Raw genomic sequence first — 14,726 nt, forward strand, 5'->3', positions numbered from 1 at the left:
GGGGTATAATGCATCAACTCTGGGACGTCGCCCATGCTAGATAAATGCTCTACCGCTAAGCCGCATGTCTAGCCCACACCACTCACTAGCTCTTGCGACAAAATGAACTCCAGGAATTCCTCACTGCGCTGGCACACTGCCCCGGCCATTCCGAGTGACTCCTCAGCACTGCTGAGGACAGGCTGAGCTGTGACAGGACAGCTGATGGCTGAGGTCCCTTTTAGGATGTCTCAGGTTTAGTCCACTTGGCAAATGACCCACTACTGGAAGCCTGGAGTATGCCAGGAACTGGGCTGAGACCACTATGGCCATATGGGAGAGGGCACCCAGTTCCGTTGCTCTGTGCTGCCACGTGGAAGCCCCTGTACAAGGCCCCTTGCTTCCCACTCAACACCCCCCGACACACACTTCTGCCCCATGCCTACCAACTCCTCCACAAGGCGAGAGGGAAAGCTTATCTCATGGGTGAGTCTGGGTGGCCTTGCATGTGCCCAGGCCTGGACCTTCTCTCCTCCTGCCCATGCCGGTAGGGAGGCTGGTGGGTTTCCAGAGCCACCTGTCCCCTCCCCAGAGTCTGTCTCGTTGTCAGGTCACGGTTGGATGGCATTTATGGAGTTCCGAAGACATGGCAGATGAAGAAAGCAAGTAAGGGCTCTGGGGACAGTCCAGGAGGGAGAGAGAACCCGCAAACAAGGCCACCGGTCAGTTACTTTCTCAAAGATGCAGGGCACACTCCCACCTCAATCTCCACCTGGAAGTCTTCTCCGAAGAACTCCCTCCCCAGGACGGGCCGCTCCCTTCCCTGGTCTCTGGTCCACTTCCTCCTCCCCGTGGGTCTTCTCCGGCCGCCTACACACAGCAGCCACCCACCCTGGACACGCGCTGCTCCCCGTCTCCTTACCCGGCTTTGCTTCCCGCCGCAGACCTTGAGCACTCCTTGTCTGCCGAACCCTAACCTGTGCCCGAAACTCCACAGTGTCAGCTCCACGAGGGTGGCGCTGTCCTGTTCCTGCTCTTCACCGGACTTAGAACAGTGCCTGGCACCAAGGAAGTGCTCCACAGCTGGATGGGTAAACAGATGAGGGTGTCACTCGAAGTGACAGCAAGGACGGGGGCTGCTTTAGCAAAGGGGTTCGGAACCCAAATGCTGGTAACACGGTGACAGCCAGGAGAATATCACCAAGCATGGTATTACCAAGGATGCCAACAGTGGCCGGGGGGAGGGGAGTCTTGCAGTGGGCCCCGCAGGGAGGGGTGGGGGTGCTGGGCTCGCCGCACTCATTCTCTGAGAAGCCAGCAGAGGACCAGGTTAGGAGAGTAGATGCAAAGCCAGCCATGGCGGCGCTGGACTGGACACACACAGGCACGTGGTGCGCAGGCCCAAGCTCTGCAGCCACCCTGGACCATGGAGACAGGGGCCACTCCTGAGGGAGGGTGAAATAGTGAGTTGGAAGGAAGTTGGTAACTTTATGAGGGATGCCTCCCTCTAGACTTCGTTTGCATGAAAAAATTAAGCCCAAGGTTGTTTAAACCAGCTTCCCATCGGATTGGCATGGTATATTCTGTGAATGGATCAGCAAGGATGGCTTGCAGAAGCCACCCTAACCACATACGGTGCTGCACACCTATAACCCCAGCACTCAGGAGGCTGAGGCAGGACTGCGAGTTCTAGGCCAACCTGGGATACGTAGTGACCTCCTACCTCAAAAGGTGGGAGGTGTCTAGACCTAAATTCTACAACAGAACGAGACAGTCAAGTCCCTGATGAGGGGCAGGCTTTCCAAGGGTCCATGAAAGGTGCCAGCCACTTGGGATTAGGGCTGCTGGGTGACCTGGGATGACCAGGGAGCCAGGCGTCATTGAAGGCTTGATTGAAAGCAACATGGTCAAGCGGCATTTTAGTACAAGGACAGCCTTCCCTGGGTCAGCCGAAAGCCTAAATGAAAGAGGGCTGTCAGTCAACTGACAGAGAATGCCTGCAGTGTGACAGGCACTGCTTTCCCCAGGGAAGGCGCAGCGAGGTCAGCAGGACAGCACCAGGCCCTTCCATGCCTGATACCCCACCCACCCGGACGCATTTTCCTGGGACTCACCAGGAGAGTCTGGCCCACAGATTAGGACAAGACCCAGGACTAGTTTGCATCCCTTTTTCATGTGTGTGTATACGTGTATGTGTGTGTGCGTGTCTTTGTGCATGTTTGTGTGTGTATGGGTGCATATGCACATGTATGTACAGATGTGTGCACGTAGAAAATAGAAGACAACCTCAGGTGTCATTCCTCATGAATGCCATCCACCTTTTCTTTTTTTCTTTCTTTCTTCTTTCCCTTTTCTCCCTCCCTCCCTCCTTTCTTTCTTCATTTTGAAACAAGGTCTCTCTCAAGGTCACCAGTTAAGCTAGATGGCCGGCATTTGCCCGTCTGTCTTTCCAACGCTGGGATTACAAACACACACCACCACACCTGCCATTTTCACCTGGGTTCTGGGAATCAAACTTAGATCCTCACGTTTGCACAGCAAGCACTTTACTGACTGAGCTATCTTCCCAGCTCCAAGACTGTAGGGGGGAAGGTGAAGTCCACGTGCTGTGTTCTTGTATGTATGCGGGCATGCATGTGTGTAGACCCTGTGCATACACAAGCTGAGGCCACAGGACAATGTTGTGAGGCCTCCTCCATCGCTCTTCCAGCTCATTTCTCTGAGACAGTGTCTCTCCCTGAACCGTTTTTCAGTTAGGCTGACTGACCAGTGAGCTCCAGTGATCGTCCTGTCTTTACCCACTGCAGTGTTGGGGTTTCAGGCATGCACAGCCTGGACTTTTTTTGGTGGATGCTGGGGATTGAACTCAGGTCCTCATGTTTGCAGTGCAAGTCCTCTGACCTGTTGAGCCATCTTCCCAGGCCCTAAGATTCTGTATGTTTTGTAAATATCTTCTTCTTCTTCCTCTTCCTCTCCCTTCCCCCCACCTCTTCTCAAATAAATAGAAAGAATGGGTATGATAGAGCCTCCAGCCACTGGAGGTGAACTCCAGACACATGTGCTACCTAGTGCATCTGGCTTTATGTGGGTACTGGGGAATTGAACCTGGGTCCTTAGGATTTGCAGGCAACTGCCTTGACCACTGAGCCATCTCCCCAGCTCCCATGACTGTATTTTTAATAACCGCTCCATGTGATTCTAAATAGTCAGAGGGTGGACTATACACTCCAAACAGCTCCTACACTGGTACCTGAAATACAGCAGATGCTTATTAACAAGCACTTCTGTGCCAGGAGGGAATAAGTTAATAGATTTTGAAAAACTTTCAATTACAGTCAAAATAAGACTTCTAGTTAAGTGGGTTTTTGATCTATATTTAATTAACCCAAACATAACCTGCCACTAATGATATTCTCTGATCTATTCCTACAAACATTTCGGGTAAAAGTTCCTTGTCAATTGAAGATGGACTCAGGAGGGATGCTTGGTCATGGGCACAGGTCTTATGCCAGGTCACTGCAGCCCCACTCTACATCTTGCAGACATGTGGAGTCCCCGAGTCCCTTCTCCACTAAGGCCCCAGGTGTCTCCAGATAGTTGTGGAGACAAGGAACTGCCGCCTCCTTTCCAGTACACATCAAGCCGATTCTTCCTGTGAGTAAGCTGTCCTCTGGTGCTCCTTAAAGGGGAAATGCAGCACCGACTCTGGTGCTGGTCTCATCCAACTGTGTTAGTCACTCCCCAGGTGGCCCTGGCAAGTTTTCTCAACTGTGCTATACATTCTGGAACATTCTCCTCAGTTCTCATGCAACCTGATGAAAATTTCTAGCTCCTTTCTTCATAGTCAATAAAAAACTAATTTCCTGCATAAAAGGCATCCACATACATAAGACATGGTGTTAGGTGCTCGGGACGTAGCATTTAAAAAATGTCAGGGTCAGAAGCCAGGCGTGGTGGCGCACGCCTTTAATCCCAGCACTTGGGAGGCAGAGGTAGGAGGATAGCCATGAGTTCGAGGCCACCCTGAGACTACGTAGTGAACCCCAGGTCAGCCTGGGCCAGAATGAGACCCTACCTCAAAACCACCCCCCCAAAAAAAGTTAGGGTCAGGCTGAAAAGATGGCTTAGCGGTTAAGGCACTTGCCTGCAAGGCCTAAGGACCCAGGTTCGATTCCCCAGAACCCACAGTAAGCCAGATGCACAAAGTGGTCATGCATATAAGTCAAAAGTTTGTTTGCAGTGGCTGGAGGCCGTAGCATCCCTCTCATTCTCTCTCTAATAAAAAAATAAATAAAAATACCAAAAAACAAAAGTTGTCAGGGTCAACATCCTTAAGAAACTGCTTACTATCAGAACTGGAGGTGTGGCTCAGTGGTAGAGTACTTGCCTAGCACTTGAGCCAAGACCAGCTAAGGACAGTTCGGGAGGATATACCAGGCATGAGTTTGTGGTTTAGGAAGAAGCACTTCAAACCTGAGGAAGAAGTCAATCACAAAGTTAAGTGTAGTAGGCATTTTAGAAAAGAAAACATTTCATTTAAAGGAAAAAAGAAGACATTTTATTAGGGACAGACTCCCAAAACATGAACTCAAATTCCAGGACTGATAAACCTCATTTGTCTGCTGCCATCTGGCTAGAACCCCCAACCAACCATCATTCCACAGGCTTCAACAGGGGCAGGAGCAGCTCTTTCAGGTCACTTGCAGCTGCCTCCAGGCCTTGAGGGCTGTGGCTGTTAGAACTGGGTCCCACAAGGGAACGGGGGTCAGAGCAGAAAACAGTCCAAGAAAAGAACTCAGTCCTGAAGCTAGCCTCAACACCATTATTTCTGGTGCCAAGCATCACACACAGGGACAGGAGATAGCACGTGATCACAAGACACACCCACGGCACCAGAAAGGTACCAAAGGAAAGAGGAGGAAGGCATACCTTCCATCCCTGACTACTTGCATGCTTCCAAAAAGTGATACCTGAAGAGGGGCAAGACTTGGAATGGAGAAACAGTGAGCTCCAGGAGTGGTACCACACCTGGTGGTGGAGCAGGGGTCGGATCTGGCAATCGTGGGAGACAGGCCAGACTGCTGTCTCGACAGGTGGAGATGACCATGCTGTTCTTCAAGGTGCCTAGGTCAAAGCAAGGTCTGCCTAGACTGGCCTTGTGACCAGGGGCCCTCGGATTTCTTTCCTGAAGCACAGCCCAAGAATCAACAAGGGACAGATGACTTTAACTCCATAGGCTCCAGTTAAAGGAAGCAGGTTGGGGTCCAGAACCACACCCCTGGTCTCACAGTAAGAACCCAGGGCTTCTCTAGCCACAAGCTCCTGGGCCTCGAAATCCTGGCCCGTGTACCCTTTCTAACCATGATGGTTGTCCTGATGGCTTGTTTGTCCTGTGCAGGGGACAGATTTTCAGTATCATGGGGAGAAGCAGGAATGGGAAGTTATAGAAGGTGGGCATGTCCTGTTTCCAGGATATAGGAACATTCTCCTAGGAGGTGAAAGCTGAGAGAGGAGTGGTTGCGAGCCCATGAGGGAAGGAGGACATTCTGGGCAGAGAAGTTAACTTGAGTACAGCTACATTCAATATGGTTAGGAAACCAGATGTGGTGGTGAATGTCTGAAATCCTTGTGCTCGGGAGACTGAGGGCAGAAAGATTGTTGAGAGTTTGAGGCCAACCTGGGTTACAAAGTGAGTGCCAGGCCTAGCCTAGGCTAGAGAATGAGACATCATCTCAAATAAATACATAAATAAATAAAATCAATGGTAAGACATAAGGTGGCCAGCCCTGGTAATGCAGACCTATAACCTCTGCACTCAGGAGACAGAGGTAAGTTTTTTGAGGCCAGCCCAAACTATACAGCAAGGCTATATCTAAAAACAGGGGAGGGGGAAGGGCCTATGGAGATTGCTTAGTGTAAAGGCTCTTGCCCGGCAAACCTGCCCCCTGGAGGTGAGATTCCCAGCACCAATGTAAAGTGGTATTCTATGTTCGCAAGCCCAATGCTCCTAGAGCAAGGGGAGGTGGATTCAGCAGAATCTTGAAGCTTGAGGGCTAGCAGTCTGGCCTTCTCAACTACAAACAAGGGAGACAGTGTCTCAAAAACAAGGTGGAAGGAGAAAACCAATACCCGGAGGTTGTCCTCTGACCTCCACATGAGACCATGGCACCCAGACACATAATTTAAAAAAAAAAAAAAAAAAAAAGGCGTAAGGTGAATACACAGGGAGGGGAAACGAAGCCAAAGAGGTAGTGTAGGCTTATAACACAGCTCCACCAATTTGGTCTTGACTGTAAACAAGAACTGCGGCTGACCCTGAACCCTGCATGACCCTAGCAGCATCTCCAAGTAGTCACTCATCTGGACACAAACACAGGAAACACTGCTTCTTGCCTCAGTGTCCTTCCAGCCAGCATTAGGTTCCTTTAAGGTTTCCAACATCGCCTATCCATAAATCAGGTGATATGTACACAGGACAGTCATGAAGTCAAAACAAGGCAAACAAGTTGATGAAGGCAGCAAGCACAGTAGGTCAGACCTGATCCTAGACAAGCAAGAGCAGGTAGTAGAGAGGACAGAGGGCGCTTCCGGGGAGGCCGCCTGGGACAGGACATCCAACTCCCCAAGTGCAAGCTATTCCTCACAGCTTTCTCTTCCACACAAGGAGGACCCCAGCTGACTAGTTTGGGGTCCTCGAGGACAGGAGGGAAGGGGGCATAGCAAGGACATAAGATGGTTCAGTGGGGGGCAAATCTGAACTACTTTACACGCTTTTGAGAAATGTCAGTGCAACCTGAACACTTTCAGAAGCCTGCCTCTCCCAAGACCGGCAGACTGGCATGGGATGACTACTGATGCCTACGAACGGTCCACCCTCAGAAGTCAAAGAACTCTTCAGTCTGATTCTCCAGGGGACAGCGCTGAATGGGTTAGAGGGAAGCCACAAGACTAGACAACGCGTTAGATCCACTTCAGCTCAAGATGAGCCAGTATGGTATGGCACCGGGACACACCCCCAGACCAGCTCTCCAAGCACAAGCTGGGAACGCACATTCAGCCCCGGGCGGAGGGTTTAGTCTACAGGCATTGTAAATAGACAGTGTAGGAGGGTCCTTCTCCCCAGGTGGTCAGCAACTGACCAGAGCACGCCTCGATGGCACTGAGAACAGACAAGGGGGTGGAGGACCAGCAGGAGCCCACAGCTGCGCCACCGCTCACCTTGCACTTGAAGCCGGCGGCGGGCGGCAGGAGCTCCCGCAGCAGGGCCTTGGCCACGTCTCGGCTGGCCTCCTCGCTCACGAAGTGCAGGTTAAGGACCTCGTGCGCCTCGAACTTGGCGAGGCGCAGCAGCGAGCTCAGCGCGACGCGGGCCTTGGCCTGCAGCCCCGCGTTGTGCTCGGCCTTGGTGAACATCATCAGCAGGTGGTAGTCTACCTGCCCGACGCCGCCACCCTCCAGGCTCTTGGCCTTGGCGACCAGGGCCGGTGCCACAGAGCCCCGGGTCAGCTCGGGCGCAGGCGGCGAGGGCACGGCGGGGAGCCCGGCGCGGGCCTCCTTCAGCCTTTTGGTGGCGCTGGAGAAGGTCTCCCGGCCCGAGCCCAGGTAGTAGAAGGCGCAGACCGCCAGCGCCGCGGCCAGCAGCAGCGCGCAGTAGTGGGAGCGCACGGCGCCCAGGCGCGCCATGGCATGAGCGCATGGGGGACCCCCGACTCGGTGCCGGCCGGGACGCGGCGCGCACACCCCGCAGCCAAGGAGCCTCGGCCCGGAACCGCGCTCCGCGCCGCAGCCTCGCGTCCTCCGCCCTCCGCCATGGCGGGGGCGGGGCCGCGCCGCTCTCAGCCAATCGCGGGCGCGGATTGGCCAGCGCTGCCCGGGAGCCTCTGGGTCCTAGGGTCCAAGGGGTTCGAAGCGCTTGATCCCGCAAGCATCCAAGCTGCTGGTCGCCGGCTGGAATTGAAGCCCAGGGCTGAAGAGTGCGGATCCAGCGCTCTTACCGACTCAAAACAAAAGCTGATCTTTGAAATAATTAAGGCATCAACGCAGGACCTCAGGTTAACATAAAGTTATGCTAGACCCAAAAAGAGAAAAAGTATCTCTATATTGTCCTCTAATTTTGTGGAGGCTCCATTGTTTCCCCCGCGCTCTGTCTCTTAGGAGATTAGCTGGGGCTAAGGAACTTAAATTCGAAAACTCCTTCCCGTTTTAAACTGTAGTGAGGGCACTCCAAGTGGAAATCCTCTCCCCATCCCACTTCCCGCCTCTGGGACAACTCAGAAATAATCTAAATTTATGGCCAGCAAGGAGATCCCACATCGTGGCCTTCCAGAAAGGCCCTAAGTAGTATCAATTCGATGGTGGTGTAGTTTTTTTTTTTTTTTTTTTAAGACTTTTGTTATTCAATATACCAAATATGCTGCGGGGAGTTTTGAAAAGTTCTTAACTGGGATACACCGAGGTAATTTACCCAAGATCACAGTGCCAGTTTTGACCCTAGGTAGACATTGCCACCCAGATAGAAAAATGCATTAAAATTTCTAAGAACGGACGATATGCCAAGAGTTACGGAGTAAATATGGACAGGTAGCATGCACGCTTGAAAGACGTGAAGGTGGAATGCATTGACATATACACGTATCTCTCATCAGTCTATGAGGACAGGCCGTTGTGTCTCCACGTATAGGTAGAGCCCACCTTTCCCAAGACAACTCCTATCACAAGTTCACTAAGGAGAAGGAACCCCAGACGACAGACCGACAGACCGAGCAAGGTAGGGTAGTCATCTAGTCCCAGAACTCCATGAGATGGAGTTATTGACAACAGAGGACACTGAGATTTGGAAAGTATCCAAATCTAGCTGCCCCGTAACTAATGCAGCCAGGATCTCAACTCCAGTCTCACAGCTTCCAAAACCCAAGCTGATAACCAAGATGAACACAAAAGCAGTAAGGGAAGCTCCTAATTGTGTGTTTCCACCACAACCTCCAGCATCTGGTACTGACTGAAAATCTGGAGTGGACAATCCAGAATCGAACTCCAGTTCACTACTACTATCACTACAAGCTCTTAGACATCAGGCAAGTTACTTCGCCACTCAGAACCACAATTTTGCCAGATACAAAACAGGGCTAGTCATAGTATTTATGTGTCAATAGATTAAAAAGCAGAACAGTGCCTAAACACTCTGGAATAAACACTATCCCAGGGACACTAAATTTTTCAAAGTAAAAGGCCTAAATATCCAACAAGTATTAAAAAGTTTACTTACCATAACCTTTCCTGGGATGTTTATAAATACTAAACCTTAAATCTTTAATAATTGAGTAGCATAGTAACTGTGCATTCATGCCTTTTTGTGCCCCACCTATACTATCAGTAAAGTGGTTTTTCTCTCTGCCATTTATGCTAGAGTTCCACACCCCCCCCAAAAAAAAATTTATTGTATTTTCAGGTATCTTTAAGGTCACCACTCCTTGAACTCAGGCATAAGAAATAACAGAACTACTTAAATTTTACCTAGGAATTCAGGAAAATAAAGAAGATAAATTTTGGAAGAGGTAGCTTATCATTCCAAGTTCTTTGCCCATAAAGGAAAATCACGTTATGGCTTCCTGAAGTGCATTTCTGGGCAGAAACTACAATAGGTTATTAGTTATTCATCAGATACTGAGTACCTACTAATACAAGCATAGTTGCACTCAAGATGCAGCAGTAGAAAAGCAAAAACCCCCACTCTTATGATGGCATTCATTCTAGGCAGAGGAAATACACAAGTAAAAAATGCATAATGGCCTGGAGAGATACATCTTAGCAGTTAATTTAGCACTAGCCTATGAAGCCTAAGGACCCAGGTTTGATTCCCCAGTACCCACATAAGCCAAATGAACAAGGTGGCATATGCATCTGGAGTTTGTTTGCAGTGGCTAGAGGCCCTGGTGCGCCCATTCTCTCTCTCCCTCCCCCTCTCAAATAAACTACATTATTTTTAAAAATACTATCAGATGGTGATGCGGGCTCCTTTCTTAGCTTAAAATAAGTTATCTCGGGTGAGTCATAATATGCCTTGGTAGACAAAGAACCTGCTATGCACAATAATTGTGAAATATAGTTTAACCTTGGCCAAAATCTCCAATTTCTGATGAGATTAGGCAGTTTGTTTTTCCTGTTGTATAATTTCCACATCTGCTGCAGACCTTGGCTTATGTGATTACAGGAATGGTCTCTAAACACCTTCCCATCTAGGGTGGGCAAGGACAATCTTCAAGGATTCCATGAGGCCTACCCATGTACTACCCAGTATTGTCAAGGTTTTGTTTTGTTTTGTTTTCAAGCAAAGATAGAAGAGAGACAGAGAGAATGGGTACACGAAGGCCTCCAGCCACTGTAAATGGTCTCCAGATACATGCACCACTTTGTGCATCTGGCTCCAGTGGATACTGGAAAATCAAACTGAGGTCGTTTGGCTCTGCAACCAAGCGCCTTAACCACTGAGGCATCTCTTCCAGCCCTTGTTGACTATATATATATGTACATGCATGTATATGTGTGTGTGTGTGTATATATATACACATACACTTATACATACATACGTATTCATTTTAGCTGGATGTGGTGGCTCATGACATTTATCTTTATTGACAACTTCCATGATTGTAAACAATAGCCATTGTAATTCCCTCCTCCCCCCCTTTCCCCTTTGAAACTCCATTCTCTATTATATCCCCTCCCCCTCTCAATCAGTCTCTCTTTTATTTTGATGTCATCATCTTTTTCCTCCTATTATGATGGTCTTGTGTAGGTAGTGTCAGGCACTGTGAGGTCATGGATATCCAGGCCATTTTGTGTCTGGACAAGCACGTTGTAAGGAGTCCTACCCTTTCTTTGGCTCCTACATTCTTTCTGCCACCTCTTCCACAATGGACGCTGAGCCTTGGTAGGTGTGATAGAGATGTTTCAGTGCTGAGCACTCCTCGGATACTTCTTCTTAGCATCATGGTGCCTTCTAAGTCATCCCAAGGTCACTGCCATCTGAGAAGGTTCTCTAACCAAAAGTGAGAGTAGTATTAATAGATGAGTGTGAACATTAAAAGAAGTGCTTACTGGGCAGTTTGATGAGCATAGTATATACATTTAGCCAGACAGCAGCAGATGTTACACCCCTAGGGCTCAAGACTACCCCTGTTGTAGGTTTCAGTATCAGCGATGTATTCCCTCCCATGGAGCAGGCCTCCAGTCAAATTAGAGGGCAGTTAGTTTCCCCCATAACAGACATGACACTATTGCACATATTGGCTCATTTGGCCTGGCTGGCCTAATATAAGCCTTGCAGTGTCCACTGTTGTGTATCTTCACTGGTTATTTCTCTCCCATTGAACTGCATGCAGTGTGGCTTTTTCCAGCTTCCTATCAGCTGGTCTTCATAGAAGAGGTTTTCAGCTCAGTTCCAGCAGGATTTCTCAGTGACCTTGTAGCCCAAGTATGTGTAGTCATCAGGGTCTTAAGATCTATTCCTGGTGGGAAACCAAGGGCCTCAACAATGGCCTGTAATGTTTTGGGGGTATCAGGGACCTCCCTGGCCAACAACTCACTGGAAGGTATCCCATCCCTGGTACTGAAAATTTTCTAGTAACAATCTATGGCTCTTGTGTGTTCCATTTCCCAAAAAAGTAGGTATCCATATGACTTCTTTATATCCTCTTAGATTTTGACGAGCCCTCCCTCCACCTTTCCTTTACTCAATATCTTCCCCATACTTTTTAACCACACTATCTCCAGTATCTAACACAATGTTTGATACATGGAATGATCGTTTAAAAATTACCTCACCCATCAATCTGACACTTTCACTTCTACAAATTCATTCTAAGAAAATAAAGATGTACTAAAATTGCCCTAAGTGAGTCTGATAGCAAAAAAGAGAGAAGAAAAAAAAAAAGAAAAATAATCAATGAAGTGCACAAATAGTAATGTGGTCATTAAAAGTCGTATCTTTGGGGCTGGTTCAATCAGTAAAGTATGAGGACCTCAGTGTGACCTCCAGCACCCATATAAATGCCAGGCATGGTAGCATATGCCTCTAATCCCAGCACTGGGAAGGCAGACAGGCAGGTCCCTGGAGCTTGCTGAATAGCCAGATTCATAGACTAATGAGACCCTGACTCAAAAATGGACAGTGTTCCTGAGGGTCCTCTGGACTACACACACACACACACACACACACACACACACACACACACACACACACACACACAGAGAGAGAGAGAGAGAGAGAGAGAGAGAGAGAGATGCTTGTGCATTAACACACTGCACACATATGCAAAAACAGTGATGTATTTCACAAACTGCAAGTGGAAATTTAAAAAACAAATGGAGAACCAGGCGTGGTGGCACACACCATTAATCCCAGGGCTCAGGAGGCAGAGGTAGGAGAATTGCTATGAGTTTGAGGCCACCCTGAGACTATAGTGAATTCCAGGTCAGCCTGGGCGAAAGTGAGACCCTGACTCAAAAAAAAACAAAAAGTTTTAAAAAATGGAGAGAAACCTTATAGACTATAGAATGAGACATTCAAGAGGTGTATAAGCCAACTACTGTGTATGGAACTCACGTGAATTCTGATTCAAATAGTTTTGGAAGCTTTGTGACAAACTGGAAAAATCTGTATTATAACTGGTTTTATCATTTGAGATAGTATGTCCTTACTTAATCCTTTTAGAGATTCACACTGTACTATTTGCTGCTGAAATGTTTGCAATTTGGTTCCCAAAAAATACAGGAAAGGAAGATGTTTGATAGGTGAGATGCAAGTATGTTAGCTACAAGCCTATGGCTACTGAAGTTCCTCCCTCTATTCCTGTATGTTAAAAATTTTCATAAAGTATTAAAAGACACCAGTAAGGAAGCAGTATATCCTGCTGTCACTGCACAAGGGTATTCCCAAAGGTCTAGGTACAGCCAAAGGTCTATAAGGGCTTCTGTACCAACGAAGCAGCAGTTCCTCCACCAGTCTCATCCACAAGAGTGTCCTGGGGTGGTGGCCTTTACTCTGCCCTGAAGAACTGAACTCTTAACAGCTCTAGGGGAGCACAGGTACAGAATTACGATTCCCACCCCTTCACTTGCCCTGGTGTTTTGAGACAGGTTATCACTACAAACCCAAGCTGGCCTTGAACTCTCCTCTCTCTGCCTCCATGACACTCCATGCACCATCATACCTGGCCCTCCTCACTTAAATATTTCTCTGCAGTCAAGATGTGCTATGTTTGAAATAGGAAAAAAAAAATAGGCTGTTGGCTTTATCTTAAAACATTTACTGTGCATTCTCTTCTGCAGAGGACTGCTCAGAAAATACAATGTGGTTTAAAAGAGCAAAGTACTCACATAAGCTTCTGCCTCTGCTTTCATTTAACTTCTAAAGAAAAAGCACATGATACACTTCCAGTTCTGCTCCTCAGTCCTTTCTTTAATTCCAATCCTCATAGAAACATGACTCCCCTTCTTTACTAGAAGGATGGAGTGTGAATGTCTTGCCTATACTAGGAACTTCCAACAGATATGTCAGTCATGAGTAAGGTCAAAAAAGTCTCATCTATTGCCAATGCCCTTGGTTCCCCACCAAATACCACTAGAAGGCCAGACCCTGTTGAAGATCATTGCAGGACATTAGGCAATCAAGTTGAAACTGAGCTGAAAGCTTCCTCCCCGATGGCTGTTGTACTGCAGGAAAGTGCTATGCAAGCTGTTGGGGGATTAAAAACACTCATCATACCAGCAATGGACCCTTTGAGTTACGCAACCAAACATCCAGGTGAGATATGACCGCTGGTGCATGCAATAGTGGTATGACTGTTAGGATAACCAACTGCTCTGATTGGCTGAGGCCAGCTCTATGAGAGGGAATTCATGCCTGGTACTGAAAGTAGTCAGAAGTTTATGACTAGGGAGGTCAAAGGTCCCAAGGGAGGCGTCGGGGGGGGGGGGGGAGACACTATTATTGCTTGGCTAAACTGATATACTGTGTCCACCAAATTGCCCTCTAAATATTTGTTTATGCCCTAAGATTAGTGCTGCTGCCACTTCATCAGAGAAACTTCCTTTCTGCAGTTAGTGAGGACTACTGGAGAGACCAAACTTGTGAGAGTGCTGAGAATTAGTGACTGCTGGGTGCTCACTGCTAAATGAGACATCTATACCACCCTGTATCGTAAATATCATGTAAAGCTCAAGGAACATTGCAGTGGAGTCAGAAAGAATGCAAGGGACTGGAGAGATTAGTGATTAAGTGCTTGCCTGTGAAGCTTAAAGACCTCAGTTCAAGGCTCGATTCTCCAGGACCCACGTTAGCCAGAAGCACAAAGGGGTGCACACGTCTGGAGTTTGTTTGCAGTGGCTGAAAGCCCTGGCACGCCCATTCTCTCTCCCTCACCTTCTCTCTCTCCCTCTTTCACTGCCTCTTTCTGTCTCTGTCACTCTCAAATAAATAAAAATGAACAAAATTTTTAAAAAAAGAATGTAAGACCCGGAGGATGGCTGTTAAGTTATGTAGAACTCTGTTGACTAGACATGTCATGGTGGCTGCACTCATGAACTCACAGCAGCTATGATGACATACATAAGACAGTGCTCCTCCATGGGTGGAGGGGAGCTTCGTGAGGCCCCACCCCTCCCTGAAGAGCTAAGTAGCAGTTAATGTTAGGGGAGTCATTTTCTCTAGGAGTGTAGCCACTGGTAACTGGTGGGAAGAAGGAATT

At 48.3% G+C, this 14,726-nt stretch overlaps 1 protein-coding gene across 1 annotated transcript in view; it reads right to left on the reverse strand.

Moving 5' to 3' along the window:
- The window catches only part of Xxylt1 (xyloside xylosyltransferase 1), a 167,260-nt gene extending 157,594 nt beyond the window's left edge, over positions 1 to 9,666 (reverse strand). The window contains exons 1-2 of the mRNA XM_012947879.2: positions 9,655 to 9,666; positions 7,198 to 7,866 (exon numbers count right to left, since the gene is read on the reverse strand). Coding sequence (XP_012803333.2) covers positions 7,198 to 7,866; positions 9,655 to 9,666 — 681 coding nt within the window. The remainder of the gene's footprint in view (positions 1 to 7,197; positions 7,867 to 9,654) is intronic.
- Between the last annotated feature and the right edge of the window lie 5,060 nt (positions 9,667 to 14,726).

This window comes from Jaculus jaculus, chromosome 5 (assembly GCF_020740685.1).
Source record: "Jaculus jaculus isolate mJacJac1 chromosome 5, mJacJac1.mat.Y.cur, whole genome shotgun sequence".
Taxonomy (NCBI): domain Eukaryota; kingdom Metazoa; phylum Chordata; class Mammalia; order Rodentia; family Dipodidae; genus Jaculus; species Jaculus jaculus.